At 58.5% G+C, this 17,961-nt stretch overlaps 1 protein-coding gene across 4 annotated transcripts in view; it reads left to right on the top strand.

The window, feature by feature from the left end:
* PXN (paxillin) overlaps nucleotides 1-17,961 on the top strand; it is a 46,008-nt gene that overhangs the window by 24,338 nt on the left and 3,709 nt on the right. For 2 of the 4 annotated variants that reach the window (XM_045073685.1, XM_045073686.1), the window contains exons 2-6: nucleotides 10,606-10,832; nucleotides 11,135-11,250; nucleotides 11,617-11,753; nucleotides 11,851-12,052; nucleotides 12,805-12,940. In XM_045073685.1, coding sequence (XP_044929620.1) covers nucleotides 10,606-10,832; nucleotides 11,135-11,250; nucleotides 11,617-11,753; nucleotides 11,851-12,052; nucleotides 12,805-12,940 — 818 coding nt within the window. Of the gene's footprint in view, nucleotides 1-3,077; nucleotides 3,320-10,605; nucleotides 10,833-11,134; nucleotides 11,251-11,616; nucleotides 11,754-11,850; nucleotides 12,053-12,804; nucleotides 12,941-14,627; nucleotides 15,489-16,688; nucleotides 16,965-17,209; nucleotides 17,525-17,961 lie in introns of all 4 variants that reach the window. The other 2 variants (XM_045073684.1, XM_045073683.1) reach the window with 2 other exon arrangements.

Below are 17,961 nucleotides of genomic sequence, written 5' to 3'. Positions count from 1 at the left end.
CTCCTTCTCTTCCTTTCAAATAAATAAAATTGTCATTTATCTATTTTAAATATTTTATTTATTTATTTGAAAGAGAGAGAGAGAGTGCGAGTGAGTGAGCGTGGGAGGGGGAGGAGCAGAGGGAGAAGCAGACTCCCTGCTGAGTGGGGAAGCCTGATGGCAGGACTCGATCCCAGGACCCTGAGATCATGACCTGAGCCGAAGGCAGACGCTTCATTGAGTGAGCTACCCAGGCGCCCCTCAAATAAATAAAATCTTAAAGGAAGACCTAGGTTGACTTTGGGTTGCAGAGTTTAGCCCAGATGTCTGTCCGTCCCTCCGTTGGCTGTCTAGCGAGTTCAGTGGAGCCCTGAGCAGCTGTCTCCTGATGATCCTCATGCTGCCTTTGCCTGTTTCTGGTGGGGGCTGAGGAGCCACTAATCTGTGTGTGTTCCCCAAATGGTCCAGGCATCTCCCTCTCATCCAGGTAGGAAGGCTGCCTGACAATGAGGTCAGAGGTCAGTGCTTGGGCCAGCCCTGTCTTGTATCATGTCACTTAGAAAACACTCAGGCAGGTCAGCCCAGCAGCAGGTTAGCCTAGACCGTGGCCCTGCCACCTTCTCTGAGTTCTTGAGCTCTGAGGGCCTCCACGTGGGGCTCAGCAATGGCTCAGGACCCTGCCTGCGACTGAGGAGGAAGTGGGGAAGGGGGTGGGGGAGAGAACAGGGAGACCAAGAGCAAGGGACCCCTGAGGGGGCAGCGGTGGAGCAGCACCCCATGGCCAGCCTTTCTGGATTGCAAGAGGGGCTCCAGAGACTGCTCTGGTGACAGGTGGAACAAGGGATGGCTACGGGAAGCGATCGCTCCTCTCCTGCTGGGGTGTCATGGAATGGACGGGAATGAGTTCCTGGAGTCAGGAAGAGCTGCCCTCACCACGGACTCCGCTTGCCTGTGGAGCACACTCACTAGACATCTCTGAGCCTCTTTGTCCTTATCTGTAAGATGGGGTTGTGAGGCCAGTAAGGATTACGCACACCCCCCCCCCCCCCCCCGCCGTCTGAGCTTCTTCCTGTCCCTGTGGCCCTTTCTTTGGGTTCCTTTGTTGCACTCTGCTGGGTTTGGAGCCTCAGTGTTAGGAGCAGAGGCTGCTGTGTCCTGGGTTTGCTCCTCTGGAGGTTAAGAGGCTGAGAGCTTCTGTGGAGTTCGGGCAGCTCCTTCTGTTGTCGCCATTCCAGGTTCAAAGCCACAGGGCTCTCAGACAGCTGTGACTTCCCGGCAGGCAGGAGAGCTGGCGTTGTGGGTGTGGGTGTGGGTGTGGGTGTGGGTGTGGGGGGTGCTGGAGCCCTGCAGTTTCTCTCTTGCCTCTGTCCTTGCTTGGGAGTGAGTTGGAGGCTTCTGGGCTCAGCTGATGTACTCTGAGGAGGACTTGGAAGAAACCCCAGGCACGGAGGGGTGAGGTCAGTGGTTTGCTCAGCAAGGAGGCCTGAGTTAGGGACGGGCCGTCATAGCTCCCAGGATTCCTGGCCACTGTCCCTGGCTCCACCTCTGCCCCTCCCATCCACTGGGAGATGAAAACCAGTGATGTGGGTTTATCTACTGAGCGGTCCCCTCTGTGTCACAGTGGGAGGGCAGAGGAGGGCCTCCCCAGCCACCACAGTGGCTTTTGCATGCTTTGTCATGGATCCCTCACCATGTGTTCTCTGAGTTCTCCGAAGCCCAGAATGATCTAGTTAAACTGCCACCCAGGCTGGTGAGTGGTGGAGACTCGGCCGGGGCCTCTTCTTTCCCCTCTGCCACACTGCCCGGCCTTGGGATGCCCGAGGGTGTACAAAGAGCTATGTGACTGTCCCCACTCCCAGTGCCACTAGAACAGCCAAATTTGTGGTATGGACAGGGGTGGCTTTATGTGTGGACAGTGGTGGCTTTGTGGAAATTGTTCTCCAGAGTCCCCAAGTGCACGTGCAAAGAGAGTCTCCTTGAAGCCTCACTTTTTATCTTACAATTCATTTGCATTTTTGCCTTTGGCTTCATAAGGTAGCCTTGCTTGTTTTAGGGCAATGGTTTAAATTTCTTTCTCCTGAGGCAGTTTGATCCTCAGAATATATTTATCCTGAGGTTCCTGTGCCCTTGGCCCCCATGTGTCCCCTGGGGTGTGTGGCTGTCCCGGTAGAAGATGGAGGGGGAGGCATGTTTAGTATTGTGAATATTGGCATACAGCTGGGGAAAGGGAAGAGAGGGCCCAGTCTGTCTAGAGAGGCAGGTTGCAGTGAGTATGCTCCAGGAGGAGGTAAATGCATGTTTCGGGCTGTATTCTGAGAAGCTCAAGCCCCGAATGCCAGCCCCTGGGCCTCTGATTTTATCCTTCAGGCAGAGGGAGCCATCCGTGGCTGAGCAGTGTGACTCCGCCTTGCCCGGCAAACACCCCCTCCCAGTAGTAAAGGCTCATGGGGGTGTTTGTGCTGCGGATCTAGCGGGAGGGAAGGGAGTTCCTGCCCCAGGAACACAGGGTGTATGGTCTAGTGGGCAATGCGACACACACCAAAAAGGGGGTTCCAAGAAGTACATATTGTGTACAGTATGGTGTTTGCTGTAAGTACAGCTGGTGTTTGCTGAAAGGATCAGAGTTGGGGAACCTGGGCAGGGGGCTGCAGGCAAGGCTGAGAAAGGGGCTGAGCCTGGACCTGGATGCTGGTCTAACCTGTTGATTTGAAAAGAAAGGAAGCCAATAATGGAGATGCACCGGGGGAAGGAAGAATTAATTTGCCAGTGAAGTGTGGGAGCTGGGGACGGTCGCAGTTGTTAGGGTTGCTGTCAGGTAACCTGAAGGGCAGGAGGGAGAGAGCTGAATTCGGGAAATGGCCCAATTGCCCGAGATCAGGAAGCTCTGGCCCATTCTGTGGCCTCCTCAGGCTGTGTTCATTCATCAGAACTTGACTGGCAAAGAGTGGGTAACTTGGGCTGTGAAATCCACAAACATTGCGAAGAGAAGACCGTGGCTTATCCCTGCAACAGGCAAACTTTTGAACTTTCTGTTTGGGTCTCTGCAGGGCAGATGACTCACTTTTGAGCCCCTCCTAACCCCTGGTGGTGATTAGCAGGACTGAGAGGCCCAAGGAGCCGCCCTGCCCAGCGACAGAAACGGGCCGAATGGCCTCCAGGAGCCTGATTGCGGGAGTGGTTGGGAGCTGGTGCGGAGCTGGTGAGGAAGAGCTGAGAAAACTTCCAGCGCCGGAACCTCCTGTTTTTGTATGTAAAGCCGTGTTGAAGGAAATGTGGGATGAGCCTGGAGTTGGGTCCTAGCCTGACCTTAAAAAGAACCGTTTCTGGATGACCCAGAGAGGTGAATGAAATCTGACCAATGGAATGCGTCCACGGTGGTTCTGGGCCCTCTGGGGGAGGGCGGGGCCTACTGATCCCCGACCGAGGGATGAGTTACCGACCACAGAAAAGAGCCTGGCGTCTAGCCAGCTGGGTCCTGCTCCTGGGCCCGCAGGGAGGTGTGCAGGGGAGATCTGGGCAACTCCTCCCGTTTGCCACTGCCTGAGGAAGCCTCAGTAGCAGCCAGGGGCCTGGAGGGGGGGTGAGGTGGGGGCTGTGTGGGTGCCTGGTGCCGTTGGGCTTCTTCCTGGAGCTCAGGGTGACTTCTGGAATTGCCTTTCTGCCATCATTCTCTCAAGTCTCCGGTTACCTGTGCTCTGTGACCTTGGGCACCAGCCAGGACCCAGTAAAGGTGACCCAGCTGGCATACTCATGTTGTATCAGCCCGTGAGGAAGGACTCTTCAGCAGACAGGAAACCACCCTCCTCTGGCGTGTAGGAAGCCCAGGGTAGAACTGCCTCACCCAGAGGGCACCTCCCAGCTTTCCTGGCAGCAGATTGGAGGACTCCGGCCTGCCCCCCCTAGTTTCCCGTGTGTCACCCCCAGCCCACACTTCCTCTGGGGCTGAGACAGTAAAATGGCAGTTCCTGTTGAGCGAGGGATGAGTCAGCGAGGGAGAATGGTGGCTAAATCTTCATAACCTCCAGGCACAGCTATGAAATATTTAAATGACACTAAAGTATTGATTGTTTCTCATCATCCCCTTAGGGAGAGCAGTTCCTGTCTGGGATTCAGATAATAGCAATGCCTTGGATTTAGGCAGACTCCAGAAAGCCCAGAGATGCTATATAAGTCTTACCTGAAATTGTATTCTCTCCTCTCCGGAGCTTGCTCCCAGGAATTGGTTTCTGCCCATTTTACAGACAGGGAAGAGAGGATGACCCACGTGGGTGGTTTGACCTGCTGCCAGGCACTCAGGAGGCTGGGCCTGGAAGCCTTGCATCCTGGCTTCTCCGCACTAGCTTTCTCTGCTCCCTGCTCCCTCCCTGTCTTCCTCTTCCTCACAGCCCCTGGCATTCCAGCTTCTGGGGAGAGAGGCGTCAAACAAGATGGACAAGTGCTCTCCAGGGCTTAATTCTTGGAGTGGAGACAGTTGGTGGACAAGGACCCAAACTGGCAGGGAAGTCCCCTCCCGGAGATAGACCTCCTCATCAGTGTCCAGGCCCTGGGTCCCTGGGCCCTGTGCAGGGCAGAGCGGAGCTGGCCTAATTGGCCTTTACTGGTCACAGATCTGCCTTTCCTCCCAGGACAGTTATCGGGATAAATATACCCAGCTCCCCATTCCTGGGGAGTTACTCACCCAGTAAAACTACCCCGCTGTGGATTAGATTACCTCTGCGCTCACTGCTCAGATGCTCAGGGCTGGGGGAAGGGGGGGGACCCGCCTTCTTGTCCTGCTTCCTTCCTAATCTGGAAGAGTCTCAGCAAAGGGGCTGAGATGAGACCATCCTGGAGGAGCTGGTCCTGCTGTTTACATAACTCCTTCCTTAGGAAGGCCAGAGCCTGTTCATTGCTTGGATCCCTGAGCTTGGGCAGCTTCTCCTCTGATGGTTGAGGCCACGCCCTACCCCCCAGCAGGTGGTCAGCAGAGGGGGCTGAAACTTCGCTTGCCCAGAGTTCTGAACCTAGCAGGGTAGACAGGCCTAAGACTGGGCCTCTCTAGGGTTGTGGGAAAGGGACTTGCGGACCCTCCGCTGTCTCTTTGAGAGTCCAATCTCGTGTTAAATGGCAGGGATGGACAGACAGCTGGCCGCGGACTGCCGGGAAGGCCCTTATGCTATGGCAGCCCCTTGCTTCCCGTGTTGGAGCTCTCAGGGTGGTGTTGGCCGCTCCTTCCTTCTGCTTGTCAGCTCCTAAGGACACTGTGCCAGCCCCTGCCCTGGGTGACGAAAGCTGAGTTAAGGCCTGCGGGAAGAAGGTGGGTGAGTGGAGTCTGGAAAAGATTTGAGTTCTAACTGTGGGCTCTCCTGGGCCTCAAGAATGCAAGGCATTTTGAGGTGGGGTCTTCCTGGAGGCTAAAGGAGCCCACCTCTTCTAGTGGAGCCCGGTGCTGGGAGTGGAGGAGGAGACCAGGTTGAAACCTGGTGGGGAGGCTTTTCCAGGTGGTTTTCTGTTCCCCAGATTGGTGCCCCTAACTGCTTCTCTGGGATTGCAGCATCCTCTGCCTCCGGACTGGGACAGGAAGGGGAGGTGCTTTCTCCTGCCCCTCCAGGGCTACCTTTCTCTCTGGGAGCCAGCTCCCCTCAGGGTAGCATTTACTCAGAGAGTGCTCTCTTCCAGGACAGTGCTAAGCCAGCTCCGTGTCTCCATTTTTTCATGATATTCCTTGCTCCTGTGAGTAACATGGTAGAATTCCGGTCAGACAGACAAGGAAACTGAGGCACAAGCAGTTTGGCCACTGAGCAGTCTGTGTGACTCAATCTCCCTGTGTAAGTTCTCACATCTGGTGTCTTTTTTTTTTTTTTTTTTTAAGATTTTATTTATTTATTTGTCAGAGAGAGAGCGAGAGTGAGCACAGGCAGACAGAGTGGCAGGCAGTCAGAGGAAGAAGCAAGCTGCCTGCAGAGCAAGGAGCCTGATGTAGGACTCGATCTCAGGGCACTGGGATCATGACCTGAGCCAAAGGCAGCTGCTTAACCAACTGAGCCACCCAGGCGTCCCTCACATCTGGTGTCTTTAGAGTCTGGGAGGAGAGAATGGAATAGTCCTGGGTCCTCCCTCACCCCCCCCCCCCAACCCCACTTGAGAGATCCTGGTGGATAGACTTTTATCTTCTGGCTTCTGCTCAGCTCTGGGCGTGACAGTCTTTATCACACACTCTGGAGAGGCCGGGGCTTGGGTAGGAGGAAGACCCAGCCAAGAGTCCAACTTGTTTTTATACTTCATTGGGGGCGGATAGGAGGAAGCCAGTTTTGTGAAAGGGTCTAACTTGTTTTTACACTTCATTGGGGGCGGAGATGGAAAGGGTTCGTTGCGTGTCTTTAACTTATAGGGTGTCATGTGTCAGTGGATCAGCCTAGGTTTCCAGAGCCGTCGTCTGGCCAGGGCTGCCCCTGTCCTGCATCCTCCGCCTGGTTTGGGAATGTGAGGGGCGCAGCTGCGGCTTGCATCCTGGAATGCAGGCAGACCGGCCCCTCTCTCTGCTCCCTCCCTGGGCAGCCAGCGTCTTAACCCCCTCAAACCCTTGGGGCTACAGACCCCCTACCTCCATCGCCCGTCGGGTCCGCGGGATTACGTTTGACGGGTCGCTGGGGCCCGGGAAAGGGCGTCTTGCAGCGTGCTCCGTGCCCGCCCAGGCAGCCTACCCCCAGGCGGCCTGCGGGTCCGAAGGCGCCCCTGATCTGAGCGGCTGCTTGGGCCCCGGCCCTGCCGCGGGGTGGGGACGGGGTGCCCGCGGGCGCTAAGTCTGCGGAGGGGGCGCGCGTCCCTGTGGGTCTCCGGAGCCCCGCGGGGCTGCATCACTCATTGGTCGTGCCTTCCAATGTTCGAGTGCCCCAAGCACGGGTGGCAGGTTTGGCACCTCCTCGTGCGCCTCCCGTAGCTGCTCCGTCCCTCCAGCTCACCGAGCTTTCTCGGGATTGAAACTTCCCCAGGGAGCCCGTGGCTAGGGGCTCCCCGGTCTTCCCGGCTCGAAAATTCCGTGGTTGCGTGAGTTTACCTTGGGTTACTGCGCCCGCCGCGGGAGCCGACGGGCCAATAGCGCCCTCTGGCGGGTATCAGCGGAAGGGCCGCATCCCTTCCCCGCCGGGGCGGAGCTGGGTGTCCTTTGCCCCCGGTGGGCTGGAGACTTTGCACCCAGCCTGCCATCCCCTCCCCCACCTACCTGGAGAGGAGAACCCCTCCCCCTGGCACACGCACACCGGATGGTCTCACCCGGAGACTTCCACTTCCCCTCTTGTGTGGGTGGGAGTGCCAGGACATGCATCAGCTGGCCCGGAGAGGCAAAAAGCCTGCAGCATCTAGGGTGGTTTCTTCCAGAAAAGGGATGGGAAGCCCCAGGGAGGGCTTCCTTCCATAGGGTGGCTTGGGTGGTTCTGGTGGCTCTGACTTGTCCTGAAGGTTTCAGGCTTGGACCCAGAAAATTAGTGGAGAAATGCTGAGGACGTTCGGAGCCTTCCTTAGCCTGGAGAAAGGTGCCCCCCCACAGCTTCCAATCCTGCCTCTGTGTGTCTGGAGCATATCCTACAAACACCTTCTTTGGGGTCTGGGTGGAAGGACTCTGGCTGGACTCTGAGCCTGGCTGCCTGGTGTTTAGAGCTAGATACCAGGCAGTAGGTGCAGCTGAGAACTGGAGGACCCGCCCATGGGGTGCTGCTTGCAAGTGAACTTTCTTGAGCAGTCTTGCCTCTTCGGCCTCTGTTTACTCAAGCAGGGGAGGAGTTCGCTGAGTTTGCAAGGAGACTTTGGCCCGGAACCATTTTGTGGGCTTTCAGGCCATAGCAGCCTTCTACACCCATAGGAGTCCAAAGCAGAGCCCAGAGGCCTCCTTGGCTGCCTCCTATATTCCTGGCTTCCTTCCCTGAGGCGTTTGTGGGGGGCTTTGGGGAGAGAGTGACACTGTGCAGTCACTGAGCAATGTCTAAGGGTGCGGAGAGGGAAGCAAGCTATTCCAGAGGACCGCTGGCACCGGCATGTGCTCTCTCCCACTCGGGCAGACACACATTTGATCGCTTTCCCGCCGGCGTCCACACCTGTCTCCCTCCGACTGGTGCTTTATTACTTCTTTTCTCATGAGGCTTTCCCTTGGCACGTCTCATCCAGATTCTGACCATAGAAGATGTGGGAGTGGTCAGTACGGCGCATCCTACCCTGACCTCCTTGGAGGAAGGTGTTTTTCAGAATGTCACAAAACAAAGAAGATCTGATGTTTGTAGCTTTCCAGGGACTGTAACCCCCACTGCCCTAGGTAGAGCTCCCACCAACACCGTGAGGTAGGAATGATGAACCCCAGCTTGTCGGGGCAGCCGAGGCTCAGGGATGGCCGCAGAGAGTAGAAGGAGGAGCTAGGACTCAAACTCCTGGAATCTTTTGTTTCTGTCCCCTAGGACTCCTCCTTCTGACCAACAGATGTATCGGTGTTTAAAAGACCCCAGTGAAATTGTAAGCTAGACTTAGAGTCAGGGGGAGTGGAGGGGGGTTTGAGGCAGAAGGCAGTGGAGGCCCTCACTCGGGGGGTTTGATGGGATAGGTTATCCCTTTGCCTGAGGGACCCGAGCTCACATCCTCACTGTGTCCTCTCAGCCAGAGGTTGGCAGCATGGGCATGTGACTCTGCCTGCCTGCGCCTCACTTTTACCCTCCATGCTGGTGTTGCTGTGAGGAGGAAGGGAAGGAACACAGCGTGAAGCTCCTGTTATTCCCACTGGGGCTGCACATGGTGCCTGTAGGGTTTTCCAGCTGGCTCTGCCTTTGATGGAAAAGGGGAGACCCTTCCCCTGCCGAACTGGGCCCAGGGCAAGTGGGGATGCTGTGTGAAGCCACGACAGTAGGTGGCAGCCATTCAGAGGCCACTGAGTTCGGCCCCGGACCCCAGTTCCTTTTCTGTCATTACCTAGGCACGCACTGACTGCTTCTAGTTCTGCTTTGCTGGAGACAGGAAGCCAGACTTATCTAGGGGATCTTGCAAGGGGCGGGGGACTGCAGGAACTGACTTTCCTCGGGAGTCAGGAGACCCTTGTGCCGAGCTGCTGGCTCCAGGGTCCTGGGCCTTGTCACAAGCTCCCCCTCTAATCAGCTGGGTAAGAGCTGGGGGTAGGTGTGGCCACCCTTGGGGATAGGAGGGCAGGGCAGGCAGCTGGGAGGTGTGAGACCCCCTTGGTTCCCTCTACCAAGCTGGGGTAGGGTTGGGGACAGGGACATAAGGAAGGATCGTCCTGGGCACCGGCACTCAAGAAGTTGTACCATTGAAATATGGCATCATGTCGTGATCTCAGCAGACTGTTCCAGGCCAGATTTTGGGGGCTTGGGGCTACTGAAGAGCCACACAGTCCTTTCTTTCACTGGCTTTGTTATCTGGGCAGCTTCCACTACCTCTTGAAGCTCCTTTCCCTGCCTGTAAATGTAGGATCAGAATTCCAGCTTTATCCAGTATTAGGGTTCACAGAGAGACATCATACCACGCAGTGCCTAGCGTGGGGCTCGTTACTAGTGATTGGCAGTAGATCCAGCCATATCTGATACATAATATCCTAAGGGTGGGGGCCTGACCCTTCCTGGCCCCCAGCGGGTCAGCAGGAGAGTGAGGGTGAGCCGGTCCTTGAATATGGTAGGAATGAGGGTGTGGTGTTGGGGCCAGGCCCTCTGGGCTGGGGGGCTGTTGAGGGTATCAGGAGGGGGGATTGAAGTTGAGGGGTTATCAGCAGTTCCTATGCCTGCCCCTCTGCTAGGGGAGAACCACGGCCCCCAGTTGGGCGCCTGGTGCCAGGGTAATGGAAGCTTACACTTGATTTGGCTCCCTTCTGCTGTTATAAGCAGAGTAGTGGGGCCCTGGAGCCTCTGGGGCCAGGCGGCTTGCCAAGCTTCCGCAGAAACAGCCTACAGAGCAGTCCTGCCCCCTCCTTAGCTGAGGGGGTGGGGAACCCTGCGCCAGCCTCCACCCAGCCCCCACCTCCCCACCTCCCCACCTCCCCATCAACCTCCAACCTCCAAACCTCCTCCGAATCTCCCCCTATAGCCCAGGGTCTCGGAGGAGTAGGCAGCCTGGGGTTTTGCTTCTGCCTCGGCAGAGGGGCAGGTACCATACCCTGAAGAGCACTCCAGGTGGAGTGGGTGCATTGCTGAGAAAGCCCAAGCTCCTGGAATTTCAGTGGGACCTGGCACTGCCTGGGCCCCTCCCCGTGACGTGGGGCCCCTCCCGCCCATTCTCCCCGCCTTGCCCTGTGGAGTCAGAGTGCTGAGCTCCAGGCAGGCATTTCTGACTTCCAGCCAGCCAGCCGCACAGCCCTGTCGGCAGGGAACGCAGGTGCCCGGGCGCCAGAGGTAGGAGAGCCCCAGGGGCAGCCCAGGAGCCTCCAAGCACCTTCAGCCTTGGGCTGGGGAGAAGAGGTCAGTTTCAGAAGTTGGTTCTTTGCCAGGCTGGTCTGGGCTACCGGCTTCCTGCCCCGAGGCTGGTTATTTCTCCCAGGGGTGGGGCAGGTGCCCTTAGAAGTCATTAGCTCTTGGGTGCAGCGGGCAGGGAGGGCACTGCCACTGGACAGCGTGTTGCCAGGATCCCGGGTTCCTAACAGCTCTCGGCATGTTCTCTCTGCAGACGCCCTGCTGGCCGACTTGGAGTCCACCACCTCCCACATCTCCAAACGGCCCGTGTTCTTGTCGGAGGAGACCCCCTACTCGTACCCAACTGGAAACCACACATACCAGGAGATTGCCGTGCCGCCCCCTGTCCCGCCACCCCCATCCAGTGAGGCCCTCAATGGCACGATCCTTGACCCCTTAGACCAGTGGGATCCCAGTGCCTCCAGATTTATCCACCAGCAGGTAAGGTGGGGATGGGGGCTGGGAAGACAGCCTGAGGCTTTGGGGCAGTAGGAGCTTGCCTGGCAGCAGCTTGGGGAGCCCAGGGAGGAATGGGGGCATATAAGGAGAGGGGCCAGGAAATGGCTGGGTCTCCCAGAGGCCACGTGAGGGGGCAAGTGACCAAGTGTTAATCACCTGTCCCCTGGCCGGAGTGTGGAAATTCCCTGGTGAGACTGTCTGTGAGCAGGAGCCTCCTGGGGGTGACTCGGGTTGTTCCTTTTCCACCGCCTCGGGGGAGGCTCTGAGCATTCTGTTCCCTGCAGCCTCAGTCCCCGTCACCCGTGTGTGGCTCCAGTGCCAAAACTTCCAGCGCCTCCGTGCCCCAGGACGGCGCCGGCCCGCCGTGTTCCCGAGCTGGTGAGGAAGAGCACGTCTACAGGTACTGACGCAGCCCTCTGTGTGCCCCTTCCCCTCCTGCCTGGGAGGTCTGGGGCCAGGGATCAGGCCTGGCAGCAGCCTGCACAAGGTCCCGAGGCTCCTGGCCAGCTCGTACTGCCTTGGGCTGGCTGGGTGGCCTTCGCGCTGCTACCACCACACAGTAGCAGGATTGGGTTGTCACACCAGCTGTGTCGTTGAGGACCTGAGGCAAGACTTCCTTCCTCCCCTCTTCTCACCACATCCCTTCCCCACTGCCCCATCTCTTGCTGGGGGAGACTTCACACCCACTCCACCTTCTTCTCCTGGAGGTCTTGAGGCCACCAGAGCTGGGGGCGCCTCTCATAGTGGCCTCTCCTCTGCCTCTCAGTTTCCCCAACAAGCAGAAGTCGGCCGAGCCTTCACCCACTGTGATGAGCTCCTCCCTGGGCAGCAACCTTTCTGAACTTGACCGTCTGCTGCTGGAACTGAATGCAGTGCAGCATAATCCCCCGGGCTTCCCTGCAGGTAGGACTGGTTCCCTGGGCCCCCAGGGGCCACCTGCTGGCCTTTGGATCCCCAGAGGGATCAGGGCTGAGCAGCCTTTCCCTCTCGCACTTCCAAGATGAGGCCAACTCAAGCCCGCCACTGCCTGGAGCTCTGAGCCCCCACTATGGCATCCCGGAGAATAACAGCTCACTAGGGGGCAAAGCTGGACCCCTGACGAAAGAGAAGCCCAAGCGGAATGGGGGCCGCGGCCTGGAGGATGTGAGGCCCAGTGTGGAGAGTCTCTTGGATGAACTCGAGAGCTCCGTGCCCAGCCCCGTGTGAGTATCGGTGGGCTCTCCTGGGCAGGGGTGGTCTCGCCCAGCCAGCGCTGTGCTCTGGTGACCGTCCGCTTGGCCCAGTTGTCCCCCGTTCCTTCTGTGAGGGCCTGTTGTTTGCCGGGCTCTGGACCAGGCCCTGGGGGAGCCACCAGCTTAGTGGCTGTCTGCATGGGCTTTGGAGCCACAGTGTTAGGGCTTGGGTCTCGGGTCTGTCCTCACTAAGTGTTGTCGCTCAAGCCTTCGTGTCCCTGTCTGTAAAATGGGATGAAGGGATATAGGATAATGGCGAGTACGACCACCTGCCTTGATGGGATGAGACCCAGTAATCCACGTAAAGTGTCTGGAGTGGTTTCTGGCTCAGAGCATGTGGCGCACGTGGCTCATTACTAAATGTCAGCCCAGCTCGGTGTCGGTGTGTCGTTGGGGCAGTCTCACAGGTCTGTACGGTGTTGTCGTGGGGGTACACCGGTGCTTGGGCTCGTTTAACAGGCGAGCTTGAACTCAGGTGCAGAGGACCACAGATGTCCTCCTGAGAAAGGGGCCGGTTGAGCTGCCCTCTTGTCCCAAGCGAGCAGCTCACCTCAGTTTTGTCCCCGCGGCTGAGACTGGGAGCTGGCGGGTTTCTCCGGAGTCGGGCGGGAGGACCCCAGTGTGAGAGCTGAGATGTTGAGACCCTGGAGAGGAGAGGGCCGCTCTGGGGGGACACGGAGCTGGCCTCTGAGGTCCCCGCTGACGCCGTGCCCGCCCCGCAGCCCTGCCATCACTGTGAACCAGGGCGAGATGAGCAGCCCTCAGCGAGTCACCTCCAGCCAGCAGCAGACACGCATCTCAGCCTCCTCTGCCACCAGGGAGCTGGACGAGCTGATGGCCTCCCTTTCGGATTTCAAGGTGCCCTGAGACCCCTCTTCTTCCCTGCACCTCATTCTTCTTCCCCTCTACCTTGGTGTGAGTAGTTGGAGCCCAGGCCCTCAGTGTTTGGGTGCCTCGCCCTGAGCCAGGGACCCTGCGGTGCTCTGACCTCACCAGGGTGCTGGGGAGGGAGGGTCACACCAGGCTTCACTCACAGCTGATGGAGGCAGAGAAGCCCTTAGCAGGGAAATTCCTCCTTCCTGGGTTGCTCCCAGCTCCCAGCCACCCAGGCGAGGGGATCCGGAGGCTGAGACAAAGGGTTCTGTGTTGATGGTTGCTCCTGGTGGGGGAGGGCATTCTCTGCTGGGCCATGTGGGACTGGGATCCTGTGCCTGAGAGGTCATTTGTCCCGGGGCTCTGGGGCTCCGTCTCCCACGCTGGCTGGCTGTCCTCAACAGGTCCCTCTTCTGCCTCTGGCTCCAAATGCACGGGTCTCCTTTGCCAGCCTCCGTCCATCCTTCCCCATACCCTCCACAGGCCCGAGTCCCCACGGGCTCTATCTGTGGGACACCTCCACCCTTCAGGCTCCTGGGCCAGTCCTGCAGGAGGCATCCTTCCCCTCCTGTCCTGGGCCTCTCAGGCCTGCCAGACCCGGGGTGTTTCAGGGTCAGTGTCTTGGTGGGGATTTCTACTGCCTGATCTCCTGCACTTGCTGACTTCACCCTTCCACGTGGGTCTGCCTGGGACCTTTGGGGCAGGAACTAGGGAATCTGAGAAGGGGAGCAAGCCTCCTGAGTGCTCTTGGCCCTGAGGGGGTACAAAGAGTCCCTCCAGCTGGGGGGATGGGAGCTGCCTGGGCCTGTGACCCTCAAGTGCCATTGGTTGTGGGTGGTGAGTGGCCACCATCAGAAACAAGTCCCTTGGACTTTGGTGTTGGTCTTGGGGAGCCCTACACTACCACCCTTTAAACTGTTTTTACTTTTTTTTCCCCTAAGATTATTTGAGCGGGGGTGAGTATGAGCAGGGGGAAGGGCAGAGTGAGAGAGAAAGACATTTTTCAAGTAGACTTTTCGCTGAGCGGGAGCCTGATGTGGGGCTCGATCCCAGGACCCTGAGATCATGACCCAATCCGAAATCAGGAGTTGGACGCTTAACCGACTTAGCCACCCAGGTGCCCCAGTTTCTACTTTCTGAGCCAGCCAGCCGGCGTCAAGGTGCCCACAAGCAGCTGCACTGGTTCTAGCTGTGCTCTGAGATGAAGGTCTTGGGGGATGCAGGAAGGCTAGGATTGTCTGGGGGAGGCAGCCAGGTTGAGCCAGGTTTGGAGGAAGCACAGCCGCGGCCTGTGGCTGACTCTCCCTCAATTGGGCTTGGGCTGACCTTCCTGGTCACTGGTCTCCGTGGTCCACCTTCTGAAGCCTTTTCTCCCTTGTCCCTACTCTGACTAAGGTGGCCCCGCAGGCCTGGCTCAGTGGTGGCTCTCTGCTGCCTGGGTTTGATGGGGGCCAGGGACGTGGAGCCCAGGAAGACCTTTTTGGGGTCTGAGTCTTTCTCAGGCCGACCCTCGTGCTTCAGCTTCTCAGCCCCCTCGGTCTGGTGTTGGTCAGTGTAGTTGGTGGCTCTCAGTACCCTCGGGCCAAGCCCACCCCTTGCAGAGAGCACCTCTCGTCACCTGTCCCATCTCTCTTTCCTCTCCTTTCTGCCTTTTGTCTTTCTCCTATTCCAGACCAGCTCCTCTGCTGTGGCCTTGAGCTCCCTAGGGCTGCTGCCCAAACCAGCTCCAGCCCCACACCACATACCTTCCCCTTCTCCTCCTGGGCCCTCTCTGTTCTTACCATCCACTCCTAAGCTTGCCTCTGGAGGTCCCGCTTCCTCCCAGGAGGTCCTCTGCTTGGAGGACCCCAGTAATGGCCAGGGCCTTCGACCTCCTGTGGCTGCCCTCCAGGTGACCCCTGACACTCCCAATGCAAGGTCTCCCTCTGTGGAGGGCCCTCTGGGGCCGTTTGGTGCAGAGAAACAGTCTCAGGTTTGGAGAGACCTATCAAGCCTCACAAGTGAGGTTTCCAGGGCGCCCCCTTGCCATACACCACCCCGCCAGGCTGGGCGCGCAGGTCCCGAGGAGCCTGGAGACCCCCACGGGCTGTTGGCCAACCCTTTGTACCCGGAGGAAGCCATGGCTGCTGCTTGGGAGCGTCCGTGGGCTTTGGAGGCGCGTGAGATCCCCCACAGAGCCACACCCAGCTGCCCGGAAGTAACTGAGCCAGCTGTCGTGGCCGTGGACCGTCAGGCTATTTTCCCAGATACCTGGAGTCTCACAAAGGAACGTGGACAGCCGAAGCAGAGGGCAAAGCCAGAGCCAGGGGAGCTGGAAAGCAGCCGCCCGGCCCCAGTTGATGAGGAGCAGTTAGGTGGACAGACACCCATGAGGGGAAGCCTGATCAGGCCAACCCTGGGACCCGAGACCCTCAGGCGGCTGGAAGGCACCACCGAAGCTGCCGCCCAGGTCCAGAGGGAACAGCCGGAGCCTCCACCTGCCGTGGTCATGGACACGCCCAACACCACTGAGAGGATTTCCGCCTCCGGCCAGGCAGGCGCAAGCTCGCACGGCTGCTAGGCATGGCCCTCGGCTGGCCCGAGTGTGGGCCGCTCCTGGCTAACCGCATGCGGCCTCCCGCTCTGTGCATGTCTGCTTGGGCAGCAGATTCCAAGAGCACGTGGCCTCAGACCCTGATGACCAGGAGTGGGTTCTGTGGGGTCAGTGGAGCCTCCAGGCCCCGGAAATTCTCTTAGTGACAACCCTCTTCTTGCTTGTTTGAAGGCTCTTTCCTCTAGATGGGCTACCCCTCACCTCTTGATATGATGTGTGCGAAATGGTTAAAAGCATGGGCTTTGGAACCAGATAGTCCTGAATACAAACCACGCTTCCGGTACTTGCTACCCTGTGTGACCTTGGGCAAACCCCCACCAGCCTCAGCTTTCTCGTCTTTAAAATGGGGGTAACAGTAAGGGGACCTCGCTGGCTCAGTCAGTAGAGCATGCGACTCGATCTCAGGGCCATGAGTTCAGGCCCCATGTTGGGTGTGGAGCCTGCTTTAAAACAAAAAAAAAAGAAAGAAAGAAAAAAGAAAATGGGGTTTATAATAGACATTTCCCCCCCACTGTTGTCCAAGGACTAAATGAGGCAATGTCTGTAAAGTGCTGAGAACATAGCACGTGGTACCCTATAATCCGTGGCTGATGTTACTGTTCTTACTGGCTTCTTGCTTAATGAAAATTTTATGTCCTTTCCAAAAACAGACTAGAGCAACAGCAAAAAAACCCAAACAACTACAAGTGAGATTATAATATACACCAGGAAAAAAACTAATTAAAAGATGTACTGGCAGGAAAGATCACATTTTTCTATTACAGATCAAAAAAAGAGTCTTATGCCTTTCCAGGAATGTCTACCACTTATATCCCTAGCCTTTCACATAGTCTTGGAATAACCCTACAAGGCAGCCGAGAAAATACTCTAACCCCATATCAAGGATGGAGACGCTGAGACCCCTGGAAGTGAAGTCTTGCCCAAGGTCATTGCTGACTTGGAGATGAAGTGCCAGGTGGAGGGAGTCCGCTCTGCCCCTGCCTCCGCCTCACCCTCTGCCCCTGCCTCCGCCTCACCTCTGCTTAGCTCCTCTCTGGCAGTTGTGTTCTGCCCTCTCCTGCCCGCGGCACCTGAGTGTGGACTGAGCAGCCTTGGCTGAGCCCAGAGTGGGACAGTGACAGCTTCCCCCTCCCCCCTCAGATCCGCTCTGTGATCAGGAGGAGCCGGGAGACGGGCCACGCACACCCCATGTCCCGGGAGCCCTCCCCTCGCCGCCGGCTGGACCCCGCCACCCTGAGCAGGACCCCTTCCCAGGAGCGGCTCATCGCAGAGCTGCAGGGTCGGCTGGGCATCCAGCCGGAGGCAGAGGAGGCAGCGGGGGCGGCAGGGGTCTCTGCTGAGGACTGGCTGACCGAGGGCGTCATCATCACTGTGCAGCCTCGTGGGAGGCGGGCTGGGGGGCAGCTTGTAGAGAAGGTAGCGAGGAGGTGCCTGGGGCTGGGCCAGGGCCAGGCCAGTAGGCGTCCTGATTCTTGCCCAGGATGGCTGGAGGGGAGATGTGGTGTGGAAAGGAGGGTGGGGGGAGGGTCTTGCAGCCTGTGGCCGTGTGAGGCTGGCCTCACTCTTGGCGCCAGGGTGGGAAGGCCCGGGGGTAGCCTGGGACGGCATGCTCCCTGCTCTGACGCTCTGCTTCGTCTCTCTCCTTCCTTTCTTCTTCCCAGGTCGTCTTCCCTCCTGGCTCCCCCGTTCCCCTAAGAAGAACCTTTCCTCTTCCGGCTTCTCCTCCTCCTCCTGTCTCTTTGCTCCAGCCGCACAAAGACGCCTCAGCCAGCAGCCCTTGTCCCTCGCCCAGCCTGCCCGCCCCCTCTTCCCTGGGGCCCTCCGCTCTTGCCCGAGGTTCCCCCGGGGTCCCAAGTGCTGCGGCAGGGCTTCGGGAAGAGGGTGTGCAGGGCCCCACCCCGCCCCCTCCTGCACCCCACACTTGGAGGTCCGTGGGCTGCCAGACCGACGAGGACCCGCTCTTCCCCCCGATGCAGGCAGGCCTCCCTGTCTCCGTCCCGCTGCCTGGGCCGTGTTCCCGCACTGCACACTTGGGGACACACACACACACTCCCTCTCTGGCCCTCCGTCCATGAGTCAGGACAGTACCACAGTCCTTCCTCAGAGCTTGCCTTGACCCTGGGCCCTCTCAACCTGCTGCGGCACTCCTAGCCCCTTGATGTCAGCTGTCCTCTTGCTTCCCAGTGGGGCTTCTCTCTGCCTGCCCCTTCCCCATGTCCCTTGGTCCTGCCTCAGGCTCCTCTGCGGAAGCCATTCCCAGAAGGGAAACCAAACCTGCTCCTCCCGCTCCGGCCCCCAGGCCAGTACCTGGAAGGCCGCTGTGCTCTCAGCCCTGGTTACCTTCCTTTCCGGTGCCCGTGCCTTTAGTTGGCTCACTTTCTGCCCCTTCTTCATCTCTCCCCGGGCCTCTCTC

This window comes from Mustela putorius, unplaced genomic scaffold, assembly GCF_011764305.1.
Source record: "Mustela putorius furo isolate JIRA1106 unplaced genomic scaffold, ASM1176430v1.1 tig00537248_pilon_pilon_pilon, whole genome shotgun sequence".
Taxonomy (NCBI): Eukaryota; Metazoa; Chordata; class Mammalia; order Carnivora; family Mustelidae; genus Mustela; species Mustela putorius.
Note: the sequence above shows the minus strand (reverse complement) of the source record. Positions and strands in the feature narration are given on the sequence as shown.